Source organism: Boleophthalmus pectinirostris, unplaced genomic scaffold (genome assembly GCF_026225935.1).
Source record: "Boleophthalmus pectinirostris isolate CB_2022bp ecotype Guang Dong unplaced genomic scaffold, ASM2622593v1 HiC_scaffold_18, whole genome shotgun sequence".
Classification (NCBI taxonomy): domain Eukaryota; kingdom Metazoa; phylum Chordata; class Actinopteri; order Gobiiformes; family Gobiidae; genus Boleophthalmus; species Boleophthalmus pectinirostris.
This window is the reverse complement of record NW_026571133.1, coordinates 37,885,303-37,904,234: the sequence shown is the minus strand read 5'-3', so window position 1 is coordinate 37,904,234 and position 18,932 is coordinate 37,885,303. Positions and strand designations below refer to the sequence as shown.

Sequence of the window (18,932 nt, the reverse complement as noted above, 5' to 3'; positions counted from 1 at the left end):
TTATCTCTCCCTCTTGCTTTCTTTGCCCCTCTTTGTTCCACTTTAGCGTTCTTTCTTTTCTTTCTTTCTTTCTTTTCTTCTATCTCTCCACATCTTTATTCTCTAGCCCTCCTCTTTCTGTCTCTTCTTCTCCCTCTTTCTCCTTCTTTTCTCTCTCTCCCTCTCTTCCTCTGTCTCTCCATCCATCTATCTTTCTTCACCTCTTCCTTTTGCTCTATCCCTCCTTCTCCCTTTCTCTTCTTCTTTTCAACTCTTTGCCTCTCTTTGTTCCCCTTTAGCATTCTTTTCTTTCTTTCTTTCTTTCTTTCTTTCTTTCTTTCTTTCTTTCTTTCTTTCTTTCTTTCTTCTATCTCTCCACATCATTATTCTCTAGCCCTCCCTCTTTCTATCTCTCCTTCTCCCTCTTCCCCTTCTTTTTTCTCTAACTATCTCTCCACTTCTCCCTCCTTCTATCGTTCTTCACCTCTTCCTTTTTCTCTATCCCTCCTTCTCCCGCTCTCTTCTTTTCTCCTCTTTGCTCCCTTTGTTCCCCATCAGCTTTCTTTCTTTTCTTTCTTTCCTTCTATCTCTCCACATCTTTATTCTCTAGCCCTCCCTCTTCCTGTCTCTCCTTCTCCCTCTTTTCTCTTCTTTTTCTCTCTCTCTCCCTCTCTCCACCCTTCGATCTTTCCTCACATCTTCCCTTTTCTCTATTCCTCCCTCTTTTCTTTGCCTCTCTTTGTTCCCTTTTAGCTTTCTATTCTTTCTCTCTTTCCTTCTATCTCTCCACATCTTTATTCTCTAGTCCTCCTCCCTCTTTCTGTCTCTCGTTCTCCCTCTTTCCCTTCTTTTCTTTCTCTCTCTCTCCCTCCCTCCATCCTTCTATGTTTCTTCACCTCTTCCTTTTTCTCTATCCCTCCTTCTCCCTTTCTCTTCTTCTTTTTTACTCTTTATCTCTCTATGTTCCCCTTTAGCTTTCTTTCCTTTCTTTCTATCTCTCCACCTCTTTATTCTCTAGCCCTCCCTCTTTCTATTTCTCTTTCTCCCTCTCTCTTCTTCTTTTTTCTCCATTCACCCCTCCTCCGTCCGTCCCTCCCTCTTTATCTGTCTTTCTTTAGCTCCATCCTCTCCTCCTCTCTCTCTCTCTCCATTCTTCTTTCTCTGTCCTTATTCAATATCCCTCCCACTTTGTATCTCTCCCTCTGCATCCCTCCTTCTTTCTCTATCTCTTTATTCTCTCTCCCTTCTTTCACCCGCTCTCTCTATCCCCATACGCTTCTATACCAACTCTCTCGTCCTACTTCCCTTCTTCTCTCTATCTTTCGCACGACTACTACTACTACTACTACTACTACTACTACTACTACTACTACTACTATTACTACTACTACACACTGAAACACTCGTACTGCCCCTCTCCTCCCAAAAACTCCACATTTCATATAAATGGGACAAGCCCGAGATTAATTACGCCACATGTGAGATTATTAGTAACAGAAAGGTAAAAGAGAGGGTTGACGCGCGTCGTAAAAGTTAATGAATATAATGATTTAAAATTGCGTAGCGTTTTAATCGACTGTGTAAATCAGTTGGAGTTTCATATTATGCTGATATTAGAGATAGAACTGCCTCCATAAAAGACAAGCTCAACTTTTGGGTGTGATGGATTGTTTTCATCATCTTGGTAAGTTTTATTGTATTTTTTTTATTCGTATTTTCGTAGTGACAGAACAGGGGGACTGCTTTCTGTATTTTAATATTTAGCGTCTTAAAATCTTCAATGGTTTAATAAGAGGCTAACTGAAATTTCTGCGATGTCAATATCCTCATCTCGACTGGTACTTTGCTGCTGATGCTGACAATGTTTGCTGAGGGTGTCGTGCGAACTGTCGGCTCTGCTCTGTCTGAAGTTCTGTTACTCACGTTAAAAGGATAGTTCGGGATTTTTGACATAAATCTGTATGTCATCCCCGTGAGCAGTGTCGTGTATCAACACTGACTTACCCCCGACAGCGTCCGGTGAACCGAGGTACTGGCCGTTTTTGGTGCTGACGAAAGTAGTCCGGCAAGTTGGCTGGGGACTGTATAATAAAGCGTTTTTCTTCTCAAAACAATCTGTGTTCAAAAGAGTGACACATTTGCATCACAAGACCTCATTATCGCTTGGCACTATTTTCTTTCCGTTCGTATCACTGCGCGCAGCCGCCAGGTGACAGCCGCGCACGGATCCATCACTTTCTTGAGTTGTTCGGCAGTGTTTACATGCGCAGACCGCCACGACGCGAGAGAGCTAACATGAGAGCTAGAGCGATAAGTATATAAGCTTGTAAAAGATACATAAGAATATATCTAAAAAATGGTGCAAACTCTTGATTATCCAGGCTGTAACAACAAAAATCTTGCTGAATCTCCACACACATTTCACCGTTTTATTGTCACGGACTTTGCACTGAGGAAACTTTGGCTTCTTGCCTTTGGCTTCAACGTGGAAACCAAACCAGGTAAGAACGAAGAAGTGCCGCTGTGTTTACAAGAGGACAGGCTCAAGAATCAGCTGTAACTCTGTGTGCAGTAAATCACTCAGTGTCATATCACCAGTGAAGCTTCTACAAAACGTAACGTTATAAGTCGACTGTTATTACTTTTGTAAATGTCGTGTACACTATTGGCAGCAGTTACGTGGACGTGTGGATGATTCCATGTTTCTGTTAGTAGTCCGTGCTTCAGTCACAGTGTAGGCTCTATGTTCGCTGTATATTAGTTTATAAATGACGTGATGGTGATTGTCGCTCACTCGGTCTCTCACGGCTCCATCTTCAACTTGTCTCTCTTCTCTCTCTGCCTCGTTCTAACTCCATCTGGTGAATTTCGGCATCAGTATATTCGGGTTCACAAAGATCTCCCCTTGGCTTTGTGGTAAAGGCAAAATCTTTATTGTCGGTGTCGTAATCAGACATGTTGTCGCTAACATTCCACACAGTGAACCAGGCGCGGCTGTCACCTGGTCGGTCTGCTCTATGCTGTAGACCTGCTTTCTGCCAACACTGTAACACAAATTTAGACTCGTTTTTGCTTCATGTTTCATCTAGCTCTTCTAATCAGCGCACTGTGGAAGGGGCTTGTGTTCGCTGTACGCAGGAAGGAGCGAGAGCGTGAAAAGGCGAGGGGCGGCGTGCTGACGTGAGGTAGATGGACAGGTAGGATGTTTAGGAAGTTTAACTGCCCTGTGATGCACGCTGGTACACGAGGGCACACGCTGTCGCAGACGAGCCGTGCATAGGGAGCGTGTGTGTTTGTGATGTGCCGTAGAGTCTCTGCGGGTTTCAAATGAGCGCACAGGCTGCACTGAGACGCCCCACACGCTCCTGCACCCGCTACAAGTTTATTGCCAACAGCAGCGGCCGTAATGAAATATGATTGCAATTGTTGAGTGTCAGACCTCGAGTGAGAGACAAGACCGAGTCCAAACACGAGTCCGAGACGAGACACGGCGATCTACCCACACGACCTTGGCGATCGACTGGTAGATCGCGATCGACGTATTGAGAACCCCTGAGTTAGACTGTCGTTGGGTATAAGTTGTGGACACTGGCAACACGCTAAGCATTAGTTTGTATAAGTTCTATCAAAACATTCTATGTAAGTTACAAATACATTATGTATACATCCAACTCATTATGAATACGCTATGTATATGTCCAAAAAAAAAAAAAGAAATCATCCATAGTTCACTGTATGCCAGAGTTTTAGGAAAATTCTGGTACGTCGGCTTATGCTGGCTCAATCGGGATGACAACAGGTGAGGTGACCTGTGCTGTCTCTCACACATAAAATTACAGTCACAAGCTAGTCATATTAATCACAGGTTCCTGAAAATGTGTTGTTTAAATACATTTTTAAAAAGTCTTTAATGTGTGCATAATGATGACATAATATGTGGTAACCCTGCGATAGTAACAACTCCTTAAACCTGTCGTTTGTATGTCCTGGACCATACAAACGACAGGGTTCATTATCCTTTCATTATACATTTTTGAAAACAGTATTCCAGGAACGAAGCCATCACAAATCCACATAAAACACCAAACACCAAATCACAGCCAGCACAGCCATACAAGCCAGCAGAGGGACTCACATGCTGCCACTGCTCCCGGATCAGGGGCCTGTAGCGGAGGAAGTACTTCAGGGGGAAGCCGTTGATGTCAGGCCATGTGGAGGGGCTATTCCAGGACACCTCCAGCCTGCGAGGGTTGTTCCTCACTGGGGTAGCCACCACGCGCTCAGGGGGGTCGGGCTTCACTGTGGAAACAAACAAAGACAGATAATCATTTTAGGGAAATATATTGGTAAAAGCGTCAATACACAATGATGGTGATATGTAACTTTTCTGGAGGAGGGTCTGCTACACGCTTGTCTCCATGGAGATGTGAGTGTTTTATTCAAGAATGTTCCACAGCATGGCATTTGACTATATAATCTTCATGGAAACAAGCAGATGAAGCAACGTGACTAAGTTATAGACAGGTTATATGTGGGGATCCTGCTCACAGTAAGAACACGGTTTTCAAAGTGTTTTTACACCAAAAAATTTACTTAACAGAATAAATACTCAACAGATATGTTTAATGCCATAATACTGTGGAACTTTCCTGACAATATTCCCGGACCTTCCACCAGTATGTTTTAAGATGATTTCAGTCATTCATATTCATTGTCTGTTGGCACAAAAAATGTAGCCCGGCTGGTGCCACCTAGTGCCTCCGCTCAATTTCATTTCTCTCCAGCGACTAAGTCAGGAATCAAAATGCACTAGACGGTTTGCAAAACCCCTGGAAGTGCAAGTTGGGGCACCATACATTCTGTGTTGGCAACGATTCCTGAGATCAAGGATTTAAAGCTGGAACAAAGAGAATGTTTGGTGAATTTTTTCAAGGGGAAAGACGTTATTCCCCTTCTTCCTATGGGATTTGGAAAAACCTTAATATACCAGTTAGCCCCGTTAGCGGTGCATTACATACATGACTACCAAATAGCAGCGATTGTTTAAATAAAAAAGTTATCACCTACAGTCGAGCAAAAAAATTCAAACACTGCGAGGTCAGACAGTTTCTACGAAGTTAAACCAGCTGATGAATCTGGCTACAAAAAATGTATATCCTTTTATATTTTTATAAACTGAATTAGGATTTTGCATAACAAAAAATTAATAGTAAAGATGTCTAAACTATTTGAACCACCTGTCAAATACAACATGGGCCGACCTGCCCATGTTTTATTTTCACATACCACTACTAGATTGTGTCTATGTATGTGTCTACTGCAGCTGTGACTACAATAGTAGCTCACCATCACCAGGTCTGGAGTGACTCAGTAATGCTCTGTAAAGCATCTTTATGACATATGTCTGTGAAAACTGCTATATTAAAAAAAAAAAAAGTTTAAGAACATTCTAAAAAGCATAGTGACTGAGACGTGTGTATGTTTTCCTTGTGAGATACAAATGGTTTTATGTTTTATTTTGATTTTACTGTTTTTTATTGATTGCATTGCTGCTGCCTTGGCCAGGTTTTTATTGAAAATGAGATTCTGAACCTCAATGTGACCTCTTGGTTAAATAAAGTTAAAAAAGACAATAATAATAAATTTTGAAAAAGTACAGATTTGAGATGAAAGAAATCTCGCTTTCAATGAATCATAGCTCATTTGCAATTGTATCAACTCAACGTCCAAAGAACAAGGCTGAAATCGAAATCTGGAAAATAAATAAATAAATACAGAAAAATCCAATTGGCGTTCTCTCCGAGAGACACATGCTCATCTAGTGATCATGGATACCGATCATGGACTCCTATTGTGGGCCCCGGTGGATGGTGGAGATATTGAATGACCTCCTCTTTGTTAGATCACTACCCCTGGGGAACGCAGCACCACTTTAGCTGCACGGATCTCCCTTTCACCAAGATATGCGCATTACATTACAATGGAAAACTGATAGGCACGATCGCAACATGAATCTTCGGATGGGGCCTGCTGATAAGGCATGGCTTGAATCTATATAAACACAATGATAAAAGACGTTGATATAGATGGACAATACAGAAGAAATAATTATGTATGGAGGGTATAATGAAAAAAGATAGCAAAGATAGAGGGATGTTATTGTACAGTTGTTGAAGGAATGAAGAGAAAATATAAGGGAAATCTATGGAGAGAGTGAGGGAGATGAATACAAAGCTACTTTAGTGCAGGTCCTAGCAGTGATATTGGCATTAGGATTACTGACATTATTAGTAAAATCATGAATGAGAAAAGGGAGAGAAACAAGTAGAGTTGAGTTAGATTTAATACGTTATAAATACATGAATAGTTTAGTTTTAGTACACATACACCAAGCTACTACTAGAAGTTTCAAAGTAATGTAAAAGTGTTGACGAAAATCTAAATCAAAACCTGTCATGGTGTTTTTATTAAACATTTACCTCAGTATTTTCATTTCATTTTTAAACTACTATTTTTGTGAGTAATATGATCATGCTTTTAGTTTATTGTAGAATTCAAAGAAAGTAGTCATCAGAAAAGGCAGCCCGCTTTCACCTATTAAGTTTTAAAGAAATACATTTTTTCATTTGTTTTCAAAGGGATGGTAGCTTTTAAAATTCTATCTTAAGATAATATAGATCTTTAAAATTAATTCTCTTACACAGAGAGATAAAGAATTCACCTACATCTTCTTTACGATAAAAATAAAGCTTTCCATTCTGAATAGTCGTAGTACTTTTAACCACTGAAGTTTGGTTTTGTTTCATCTAGCCCAGGGGTGTCAAACTCAAATTCACAGAGGGCCAAAATTAAAAGCTGAGATTAAGTTGTGGGCTAAACTAAATATTTATTGTAAAATTTCAACAACATCTGCATGTTTTGTAAAACATGTAATGTTAAACCTTTTCTTATTAAAATAAATATTTAATAATAGTTTTGCTTAAACATTGAATCCAGAACAAGCAAAATATAAAATAATACCAAAAAGTAAATTATGTCTCTATAGTCTATCTGTAGACGGCAGGCAAGCTCTAATACATATTTGATATGAGCTTGAGGGCCAAATATAATTATATCGTGGGCCAAATTTGGCCTCCGGGCCTGAGTTTGACATGTCTGTTCTAGCCATTGTCAGAAAATCGTTTTATTACTGTATCTTTATTTAACCTTTACTCTTCTGTTTTACTGTATACTTCCCTGTGCTAGCATTATTTTTGTGTACTTAGCTCAAAAAGACCCATCCACATTTAACAGCACAGGCACACTCACAATCTGATCTCATCTCATTTTTGCTCGGTTGAACAAGGACAGTTGCGTATCGTACTCCCACTCGGCATTCGCCTAAGAAGCATGAAATTGTTTTATTTATTTACGATCTGCCTGGTTGTCCCTGAACGTGGCATGAGAGCAGCTTTTAACAATGAGAAAGAAGACGACAGGGGTAGAAGGGAAGAAACAGACAAACTGAAAATGTCTAAAGATCTTATTAGGAGTTTGTGAGCGCAGTGTCCTTTAGGCTGTAAGGGTTTCAATGTTAAGTTACGGAAAAGCTTGATCCAATATGAGTTGGCATTAGTTGTATTATTTATTATTTTTTATGCTACTGTGCTACAGAGGCTTCCGGATTACATAGGCCTGTGGGCAGAACCTTGTATAAGAGGCATGGGCTCGTACCGCTAAGGAAACATTCAATAGTGTGAGATTGCAGGTACTCAGACATCTCTATACCATATCTAAACCACTTCAGGCATTTTGAACAATGATGAGGGAAAAACATTATGACATGGTAGAAAGTTACAAAAAGTTGATATTGTTGACTTCATCTTTAATGATGGTGTAAACCAGGGCTTTTTGTTAAAAGCAAATTATACTTGGACTGTTGTGATCCATTACCAATACCAATATGTTTAGTATTAACAATAATATGATGCACATTAAGACTTTTTACTTTGGAGTATTTGTGCCCTGCTTAATGTGCCCTACATAATGGTAAATGTTGATGGTTGCATTTTTATATAGCACTTTTTCACCTTCAAGGCACTCAAAGTATAGCCTGATTCATCAGCCACTTTCACTTCGTGGAAACCATCTGTCCTTGCAGCATTAGAATTTGTTCGCTCAACAGTAGGGGGGTACTTTTTATTTAACCATTCGCTGCTATTTGGTCATGATGTACGTAATGCGCCGCTAATGGGGCTAACATAATATTAAGCTTTTCCCAAATCCCATTGGAAGAAGGGCAATAAAGTCTCTCCCCTTGATAAAATTCACCAAACATTCTCTTTGTTCTGGATTTAAATCCTCAATCTCGGAAATCGTTGCCAACACAGAATGTATGGCTCTTCGCTGATTGGCTGGTTTCCGGACTCGTACTTCCGGGGTTGTTGCAAACCATCTAGTTTATTTCGATTCCTGACCTAGTTGCTGGAGAGAAATGAAATTGAGCGGAGGCACTAGATGGCACTAGCCTAGCTACTCCAAGCAGTTTTACATCTAGGAACTGGTCACCCATTCACAAACACATTCATACACCCGTCTATGCAGTTATTAAGGTACGGGTGGGTTAAGTGTCTTGCCCAAGAAGATGGAATTGCACCACCAACCTGTGGTCAGTGTATCTGTCTGCTCTACCGATGATGTTTTTGCCGAGAGCGGGATTCAAACCTCCAACCTTCGGATCAGAGGACAAACACTCACTGTTGCCCGAAATAAAGATATTATCTGAATAAGACTGAGATTTTAAAAACAGCTGGAAATATGTCTTCTACCAAGAATGACAACTTTTGAAGAGTTTGAAAAGCCTTTTGAGAGGGAGTCTGTGGAAAAATAGAACTATTCAGATCAAAGCACAGACAACGTTTAACCCACCGCAACAGCAGGAGCATTTGAACTCAAGACGCATGACAGCTTGGTTTGATGAAAACATGAGACAATAATAATAATAGTCAAATAAAAAAATGCAATCAGGTGAAAAAGATGGAGAGAGGAAATAAACATACATATATATATTGAATTTGTCACAAGGCCAATTTACAGGACAGATTTGTGGAGAGGAGAACCCACTCATAGTCAGAATGTTTTTTGAGATATTTTCTCAATTGACTTTAAAACTATATATATATTCCAGACAAATCAGTACCATGTTAAAGGGCCCATATAAAGCCTTTTTCTGATATGTGTTCTGATGTTGTTTCCTCATCGCAAACTACCTGGAGTTGTGTTTTGTTTCATTCACACAAGACTTGTATATTTAGGCTGAGTTCTTCTCTCAAACAGAAAACACAAAAAAAGTTGCGTGTGTGTGTGATGTAGTATTAAAATGAATTCAATACATCAGTAAAGTCAAATAAACAAAGAAAAAGCTGATTTAAAAGAGCATTATGTAACTTTTCTAATGGAAGGTCTGCAACTGCTACAAAATCTCCATGAAGACAGACACATTTAATGCCGTATTGCGAAACATTCCAGGCAAAGCAACAACAGCTCAGTGGAGAAAAGCAGCTGCAAGCGCCCTCCATCCAAAAAAGTTGCATAATGTACCTTTAAAGGGCCCATATAACACTATTTTCTGATTTATGTTATAATGCTGTTTTCTCATCACAAACACACCTGGAGTTGTGGTTTGTTTCTTTCACACACGTTTAACACACAAATCCTGCGTATTTAGGGAGAAACCACTCCACCTTTATTCACCTTGTGATGTCATATGGTGATACAGGAAATGCTCCATTGTGTTTTTAAACTCCATACACCTTGTCTTGAATCATTTGTATAATTTCAGCCCTGGAATTGCCAGTCTCTATTGAACTAAAGGTAAAAGGTACTTGTTGAAAACTACCTCCTCATGACATCATGAGGTGGAACAGAGCATTTTGAGCTTTGGAGATGTAGACAGTGTAATGTGGGATTACTCAAACATGTGTGAATGAAACAAAACACAAGTCCAGGTATGTTTTTGAGACGGTAACATTAGAACATGACTTATTTTTGTGTAATACAAGTGTTGGACCTTTATTACAAACAAGCAGATTTCAGTACTACATAAAATAAATAAATAAATGAATAGGTACAGACTGGAGTAGTGGACTATTTTGCTATCACCCATGGTTAAAAGCCATTTCCTGAGCCAAGGCGCTAATCCGGCTAGCATTAGCATTTTCATGAGCGCTGTGTCCATGGTTTGGCAGAGCATGTCGCTGCCTGATTTGGATACACACAGCATTTTGCTATCTGGCTAGCCGCAATACAACTAGCCCTTATCTTTCCGAGCACTCTCTCCTCTTTGCTACTTTAAAATGAGCTTCTTTCTCCTTCACTGCTTTGAATTATCACGTGGTCGTCATTATTATAAGGTCTTCTTTGCGGCAAAACTGTTTCAGCATAAACTACACATATTATGCAACCCGTTTAAAGGCCCTATATTGCAAAGAATTTACTTTTGAGAGCTTGAAGCCATGTTAGAATGTACTTACCGCATCAAAAACATAACCGGAGTTGTGTTTTGTTTCATTCACACGTGTTTGAGTAATCCCGCGTTACTGGGTTGCGTACATCGCCAAAACTCAACATGCTCAGTTCCACCATGTGATGTCATGTTGTGATAGTTTTTTTTCAGCTCAGAAGAGTTTGGCAATTCCAGGGCTAAAATGGTCCCAATGATTTAGTGAAGGTGTATGGAGTTTAAAAACATGGTGTAGCACTTGTATTACCCATGACATCTCAAGGTGAAAGGCAACCAAATGTTTGTATACACCACTGGTCAAAAGTTTTAGAACACCCTAATTTTTCAAGTTATTTATTGCAGTTCAAGTCGTGCAAGTCCAATGAAGAGCTTGAAATGGTACAAAGGTAAAAACTGAACAGCCAGAAAAAGATAAAAGAACAAAACACAAGTCCGAGCTCTGCCAAAACTACCTCAGGAAAAAAGAACAAGATGGTGAAGCTTGAAAACATGGAGTGTCCAGCACAGTGTCCAGACTTAAACCCCATCGAGCTGATTTGGGATGAACTGGACAGAAGTTCCACACATTTCTGGGAACTTCTGCAACACACTCGGGAAGAACTTTCTGAATATTTGATTTCTATTGTACAAAGAATGCTACGAGTGTGTTCAGTTGTTATATCAGCCAAAGGTGGACACTATCATGAGTCAAAAGTTTAGAATATGTTTTGGTCAACAGTAAACAGTACACATAAAAAAAAAAAAAAAATGGAAAAAGAGTGGTGTTCTAAAACTTTTGACCGGTAGTGTAAATTAAAATGAATATTATTACTGTTTGCTTTGGAGTGTAAATAATTTACATCACTGTAGACTTTGGGTATAGTTAGACTGCAACTTTAGCAGAAAAAAGGGGGTCATGTATTTGTAGATGTTGTGATTACATAATTAAAAATGTCCTGGAAAAACCTTGTTGATTCATCCAAATGATTCTTGTTAAGGTGTATGGCCCTGCATTATTGGATTACCTATATCACCAAAGCTCAAAATGCTCAGTTCCACCTTGTGATGACCCTAAAAAAATATAATGATGATAATGATAATGATAACCCTAACCCTGTGGTAGTTTTCAAGTTACTACCTTTACCTTTAGTTCGGTAGAGATTGGCAATTCGAATTCAGAGATCATTCCAAATGATTCTAGTGAAGATGTATGGAGTTTAAAAACACAGTGGAGCACTTTCTTGATGAAGTAACAGCATTCTTACATGGCTTAAAGGGACAATCCGGAATTTTGGACATAGGACCTCATTTCCTAGTGAGCCAGAGTGTTGGAGACATGTGGAGACACCTTGCATCGCATGAATAGTCGCATGTTGGGGGGACTTTTTTCTCATATATCAGTCCACTGTTGCCAAGCTTTCTATCAGGAAGTGCAAATAACTGCTGCTGCTCAGACGTAAATCTTTCAAATGCAAGGCTGGTTTTACTTCTAAAATCATTCTATCAACACAGACATTTATATCGATAATCTGGTGTAATAATAGATTTGCTTCGGGTGTTTTGTGGAGTGGGTAAGACTGTTTTTAGTGACAGGCTAACTATGGCCATTGACATGCACTAGCCTAGCACCAACAACCTCTGCAAATACAAGGACTGGATGGAATATTTAAAAAAGTGTCTCCACACGTCTCCAACACTCTGGCTCACTAGGAAATGAGGTCCTATGTCCAAAATTCTGAACTGTCCCTTTAAGGCTCGCAATAATCTTTTTTACCTGTGATGCAACAATCCAGGCAAAATGCAAACAGAGCATTTTGAGCGCTATGGGGAGACGACAAGCGTGAATGAACCAAAATACAGCTCCAGGTATGCATTTGATTGACATTACCCAAATGATTCTAGTGACGGTGTATGGAGTTTCAAAACACACTTGAGCGCTTCCTGATTTACCACGACCTCACAAAATGGGACAGAGTGTTTTCTGTTTGAGGCAAGAACTCAGCCATAAAAACGCAGGGGTTGTGTGTTAGACGTGTGAATGAAACAAAAACAAAACTGTAGGTCTATTTTTGATGAGAAAACAACATTAAAACGAAGATCAGAAAATAGCGTAATATGGACCTTTTAAAGAAGTTCATAAAAGACATCTGAAAAGGCAGTTTGTGTTTAAAGTGGGAATTGATTTGCAACCATGCAGCGCCTGTACTGCTATGCTACTATTAAATATGTTCTTTATGATACATTTGGTAATAACTTGGGCGTCCGGTGGCTGAGTTTATCATCAAATGGACGACTGTGCCCTTTTGGAGGCGGTCCGATGTCATTTATTTGGCTTCTGAGAATCCCATTTGTCTTTTATAGAAGTTTGTTTGGAAAGGTTCTGAATAAAGAGTCAAGTGAAGCGCATTGTAAAGAGAATGCATTAACGCAATTCAAGACTGACATTCAGCAGCGTGGAACTTTGCACTTTGTTTGCAGAAAGCGGGAGCGGAGAGGATTTTAGTTTCGTCCCTGATCTAAGTTCAAATGAGTTTGGTTGGTGACACGTAAAGGGTACTCAGAAGAATCAATCCGCAATTTGAAACGACAGGTAAACTTTTTAGACGGGTGACATTTTAACTTTCGCTGATATGCAAACAACTTTCTCTTTGCCAAATGATGAATTTCTCAATTTCCATTTTCAACAAAGATAAAAGGTCAGCTTACAAAACGGTGACCTGTTTTGGAGTTGTTTGTTGTCTTGGTTAAAGGTATTTCAAAAATATGACTCATGCATTCATCTGAAACAGACAACAGCTGCGATAAACAGCTTGTGAGCAGAGTTCGAGCACCACCACCAACATTAAAGAGGGGATATTATGCAAAATTTGACTTTTTGGAGCTTTCTACGATGTTATAACATTGTTCCCACATCAAAAACAAGCCTGAAGAGGATTTATTTGTCACCCCTGCATGTTTGAGTAATCTAAAGATCTTGTTTGGGCACTAAAAGCCTACATTACCCATAATCCCGCATGATCATTTTTAATACAAAAGCAGGACACAAAAGAATACACTATAACTTCACAAACCTGATGTGATGTGAAGTAGTATAATTAGCGAAATGCACATCAACTGTAATATGATAGTACTCTGAAAGGGGAGTGACTTAGCCTGAGGAGTAAGAGAATGAGAGACTCAGGGTGCCAAAATGAAACCGAAACTTATTAAAAAATGTTAATAATATCTTACAAATGACTGTTTATTGCCCCACAGAAGTGTAATAATGCCTCTTTAAAGATGCACTGTGTATCTTTTTCTGAAGCATGCTTTATCTGTATGGCATGTTACAGGTCAGATCTATGCAGAGGCGAGCCAGCTCACAGTATGAATATGATTTTCGAGGTATTTTTGAGCAATAAAATGCCTACAATTGAATACAAGAATCAGGTTTAATGCCATAAACTGGAACACAGCCCAAAAGAAAAAAAAAATCCTCCATGAATTCTACAGTGGATGCAAATGTGTTCATTCTTCAGTAATCTATAAACACGCATATGTTTGCATACACTGAAACATTTCCATGAATCTATACTTAATTATACGTAATTAGCAGAAAATTACTGCAAGGTTCACGAAACCAATAATCAGTAAAGGGCCCATATTAAGCTATTTTCTGATCCATATTATAATGAATGTTGTTTATCCTTATGACAAACATACCTGGAGTTCACACACGTTCATTAGAATAATTCATCAACCCTGGAATTGATGATCTCTAAAAGGCAGCACTTAAGTGGAAAACTACAGCTTCATGACATCACAAGATGGAACAGCGCATTTTGAACTTTAAAGAAGGTTGCTCAAACATGTGTGCATTCACAACTCCAAGTCAATTTTGTGTAATGCTGAATAAGGTAATTGTAAAAACAAGGTACTGTTTTGCAAAACGCCTCAAAGTCAGTCATATAAATACTACTAATTAGGGGTGTAATGATATCCAAGTCTCACGATATGATATTGTCACGGTATGAACCTCACAGTATGATATTATTGTGATGTCATGGGGCAACTCACAATATGGTGGGGAGACTCACGATGTAACAATATCCAAATCTCTCACACAATATTTCCACGATATACATCGCACGGTACAATATTTATTGTGATATTTTGTGGAGGCTAGCAAAACTGTGAATATGCTACTTTTTCCTCTTAAAATGCCTTGACAAGACTAAATCCAAAGAACTAAGTCTTAAAAGTGCTTAGAACTATTATTTCTATTATCTACTATAGTCTACCTGAAATGGAGCAAAGGATCATGGTCTAGGTAGTTCCCGCTGTCTTTTTTTAATTTTTAATTTTTAATCTAATATTGCACCATAATTCTTAATTTAAGCAAAGAGACTCATCATCCGGGTAGAATCCATGGCAAAGAAGAAATTCAATTTGTCAACTGGACAAAGTTTATTTGGTCATTTCGCAGCTCATCAAACTGAAGAAGCAACTTGGATGAGCTGAAAAACATATTTGACCAAATAAACTTTGTCCAGTTGACAAACTGAATTTCTCCTTTGCCATAAAAGTGAAAGTAAAAAGTCAATAGAGACAAAAAGGTAGCAGACCATACAGAGATAAGTTACACATTGGACCTTTAAACACCTCCCGGCTCTTTCCTTGGTCCTCAGTAATGCAAGTGCCCACGCCATCTCTAACCATTCCAATGACCAGCACTTATTCTTCTTACCTATGCTGGACTCCTCAAACGTGTATGTGGAGGCGGCCTTGCCCAGGGCGTTGACCGCGGTGACGTTGACCAGGTAACGGAAGCTGGAGAAGACCTCAGGGAAACGCACGTGACAGCGGTTCTTATGGAAGGGGTCAGTCTGCACCTCCAGAGAGCGCTGGTTGTGTCTGAAAACGGACAAGAAGAGTAAAGATTAAAGATCGTATATTAAGTCAAATAAACTCTCGTGAGCTTTAAGGCATGTTGTGATGTTGTTACCTCATCAAAAACATACCTGGAGTTGTATTGTGTTTCATAGACTAATTTAAAATGGCATTGATCTGTTTTTGCAAGTGATTTTTTTCTTTGCCACCAGCTGGCTTTGAAAAATTATGAACAGCATAAAAATGTTGTCCTCGAAACTTTACTGGGAGCTGAGTGAATTAAAAAATAGCTTCCAAATATTGTAATTAAACAATGGAAATTACAAATCCTGGATCAAGTTTAAATGATTATGTTGTCTTGACGTTTTAGTTTTTCTAATTTGAAAGGAAAAGGGGGACAGGACCAGTGGGACTATTATCCATTAGCTCTTTTAATAGTGGACCGTAGCTTGTCTTAGTTGACCTCCAGAGTGTTGCAGCGGTACCACTTATGCTACAAAGTGCTTTTGTTCTGTTCTGCCAGCTCTGTCTCTTCATATCTTTAATGTCCATTTGTCCATTTGCTCATTTGGTCTCACAAACACGCAGGGTTGGAGCGACGAACTTGAGATTCTAGTTCAAGGACATAACAGTTTTTTTGTCTCCTGATCTGGCAACGCAAAGATCAACACGTAGAATGTTTTTGGTGCACCTTTTGGTTAGGGGTCCGCCACCTTCTTGTTTTTATGGATATGTCATTGCTCTGCCTGGAATGTTCCACAGTATGACATTATTAAACAGTTCTACCTTACGATTACAGGTGGTTCTATTGCTCAAAAATACCTAGAAAAACCTCTGTACTGACTGTGAGCGGGGTCGCCTCTCCACAGATCTGACCTGTAACTCGCTCTGGTTTGGTCTCCTTGAAAATAAAAAGGTTTAATACCAGACAAAGCAATAACATCTCCATGGAGAAAAGTATTTGATGGACCTTCCACCAGAAAAGTTACACAATGTACATTTAAAGTACTAGTAACTCTACCCGCTAGTTGTATTTTTTATATATATGTATTATAAAAGCAGCTCTAAGGACCAAAATAAAACCTTTGTGTGTTGTCTGCATATAATTATAAAGCATTTTTATTGTCCTAGAACTAGGAAGGAACGCAGGTAAGATGTTAACATACCCATTTTTGTTGACTTTATGGTGACAGGAAAACTCTCACACTCTGGTCTCTGACAGTTCTGAGAAGTTTATAAACTCTTTGCGGTGAGTAATAAGAATGCGAGTAATAGATAAAGTATGTGAGGAATGACTTAAGTCCACTGCAAATTGCTTAAAATTAGTTCTGTTTTACATGTTATTAAGGCAGAAAAATCTGGTCAGTGTTGGGGAGTAACAGATTACATGTACCAGAGTTACATAATCTGAGTACAAATTAAGAGTGAGTGGTAATTAGATTACAGTTACTTTGTTCAAATAAATGGATTACACAGTGGTATTGTCCTGTTTTCACATTTTGGGCTATATCCCTTTTTTTTTTTCCCCCGGTAATTCCACTCATTGCCGGACACTAAACCAGGTCCAAACCAGGTCTAAACCAGGTCTAAAACCAGGTCTAAAACCAGGTCTAAAACCAGGTCTAAAACCAGGTCTAAAACCAGGTCTAAACTAGGTCTAAACCAGGTCTAAACTAGGACTAAACCAGTACTAAAACCAGGACTAAACCAGGTCTAAACCATGTCTCAAACAGGATTTAACAGGACTAAACCATGCTGCGTAGACCGTGTCTCCTCCTCTTCTATCAATACTATTTTTAATTTGGTTAAGTAAAAACTGGGCTTTTTATTGTCTTTTAGTAGACAAAACATCTTATGTTACGATATCCTCGTCTTTGCTTCTCTTCAGCAAACCAAGTAATCCAAAGTATTCAGATTACGTTACTCACCTTAAGTAATTTAATGGATTCCGTTACAAACTACATTTTGGGGTATGTAATCTGTAATCTGTAGGGGAATACATTTTAAAAGTAACCTTCCCAACACTGAATCTGGTACAGCAAACAAACAAACAAAAAAACTGAATGTGCTACTCAATGTGTGAGAGAAAATGAACATTGAGAAAACAGCTTTTGGAGTTTTGAACTATATATCATAATTTAAACTGGAAATCACACATTAATAAAATTAGAAAAAAATTACCCAAAGTAATCGCAATGCTATACAAATATAGATGTATCCTAGATAAATCTTTTTATTAGATACAACTCGCTGGTACACCCTACATAACCTATTGTGTTGAGATTTGAAGCAATACATATAAGACTAATACCACATTATCAACTTATAATGAACCAACCAATGCATTATTTATAAACTTTCAAACTCTGAAATTTTACGATTTAGTCGACCTTTACACTTTCAAAATCATGTTCAAAGTAAACAACAATCTCTTGTCAAAATCATTACAGAATATGTTTAAAATCTGAAATAGTCGATATGAGCTCAGAGGAACAGCCGTGTTTCTCAAAAAGAAATCAGAACAAACATTATGCAGTTTTAAATATCTGTTAAAGTGGTGGAACTGTGGTGCAACTGTACAGAAAACCTAAAATTGTAGACCACTCTCTTCCATTTTATAAAGAAGTTTAAATGATTAACTCTGGGCAGATACATGAATTATGAGACTAGTTTGTGCTGTTGTACTTTGTTGTACTGTGACTGATTTGATTGATTGATTTATGAAGATGAACTGGTGTCAAGATGACGCTCTGATAAAGCAATAAAGGGTAAAGGCATAATAAACTCAAGCTTCAGCTACAACTTTTCGGTTTGTGTATGTTAAATATGTGAAATATGTCTGTGAAATAATGTCAGAATATACCTGTGACTGAAATAAATCAATCAATGAAGTTATGATTACTCATCTATAACATAATATCTATAGTCTTTTTCTAGGGATAGTGACTTCTGCATTGTGCATACGTTGGAAAGAAGTATACTCACTCTTTAAATCGCTGTAGACCAACCTGTCTTCAAAAACAGAACAAATTCAATTTTAAGCAATTTCTACAGTCATCCATAGTTAATCCTCACTTATCTTATGCATTCCTAACATCCAAAGTATACATAAGAGCTATTCGGAACTTTCAGAGGCCAGAGCGGAGTTTGCCGTCATAATACTAACAACAACTAGCATGCTAACTGCACACTCCCTGATTCCCTGACAAGAAAATGCTTCAAAATTAGACAAAGGCAGTACACTTTGACTTCATTTTAGATATATACTAATACCGTGCAAATATATGGAAAAAAACAAAACAAAAAACGGATACCGGGCTTTGAAAGGCTTCATGTGCGGCAGAAATAAATAGATCCACAGCTGGTTATGTTCAAAGTGAATGGCATTTGTGCGTCAGTATTGTCAGTATTCTAATGGAGCTGAGTCCACCTGCTGCTTGCTGTGATCTAAACATGACAGGGACCGTGTGCAGGGCCTGTCAAAGGGCCAGGCTTTCATGTTTAGTCACAGAAAGGTACAGGGAGGGGTGAGGTGAAGAGGGTTTAGAAATGTTGAGTAGAGTGAGCTAGAGTGAGTTTGAGTTGTGTTTGATTATAGTCGTTA

The 18,932-nt window shown here is 38.7% G+C and overlaps 1 protein-coding gene across 1 annotated transcript in view; it reads right to left on the bottom strand.

The window, feature by feature from the left end:
• cntfr (ciliary neurotrophic factor receptor) overlaps positions 1-18,932 on the bottom strand; it is a 667,317-nt gene that overhangs the window by 77,735 nt on the left and 570,650 nt on the right. The window contains exons 6-7 of the mRNA XM_055154209.1: positions 15,186-15,352; positions 4,115-4,278 (exon numbers count right to left, since the gene is read on the bottom strand). Of these exons, the coding sequence (XP_055010184.1) occupies positions 4,115-4,278; positions 15,186-15,352 (331 nt within the window). The remainder of the gene's footprint in view (positions 1-4,114; positions 4,279-15,185; positions 15,353-18,932) is intronic.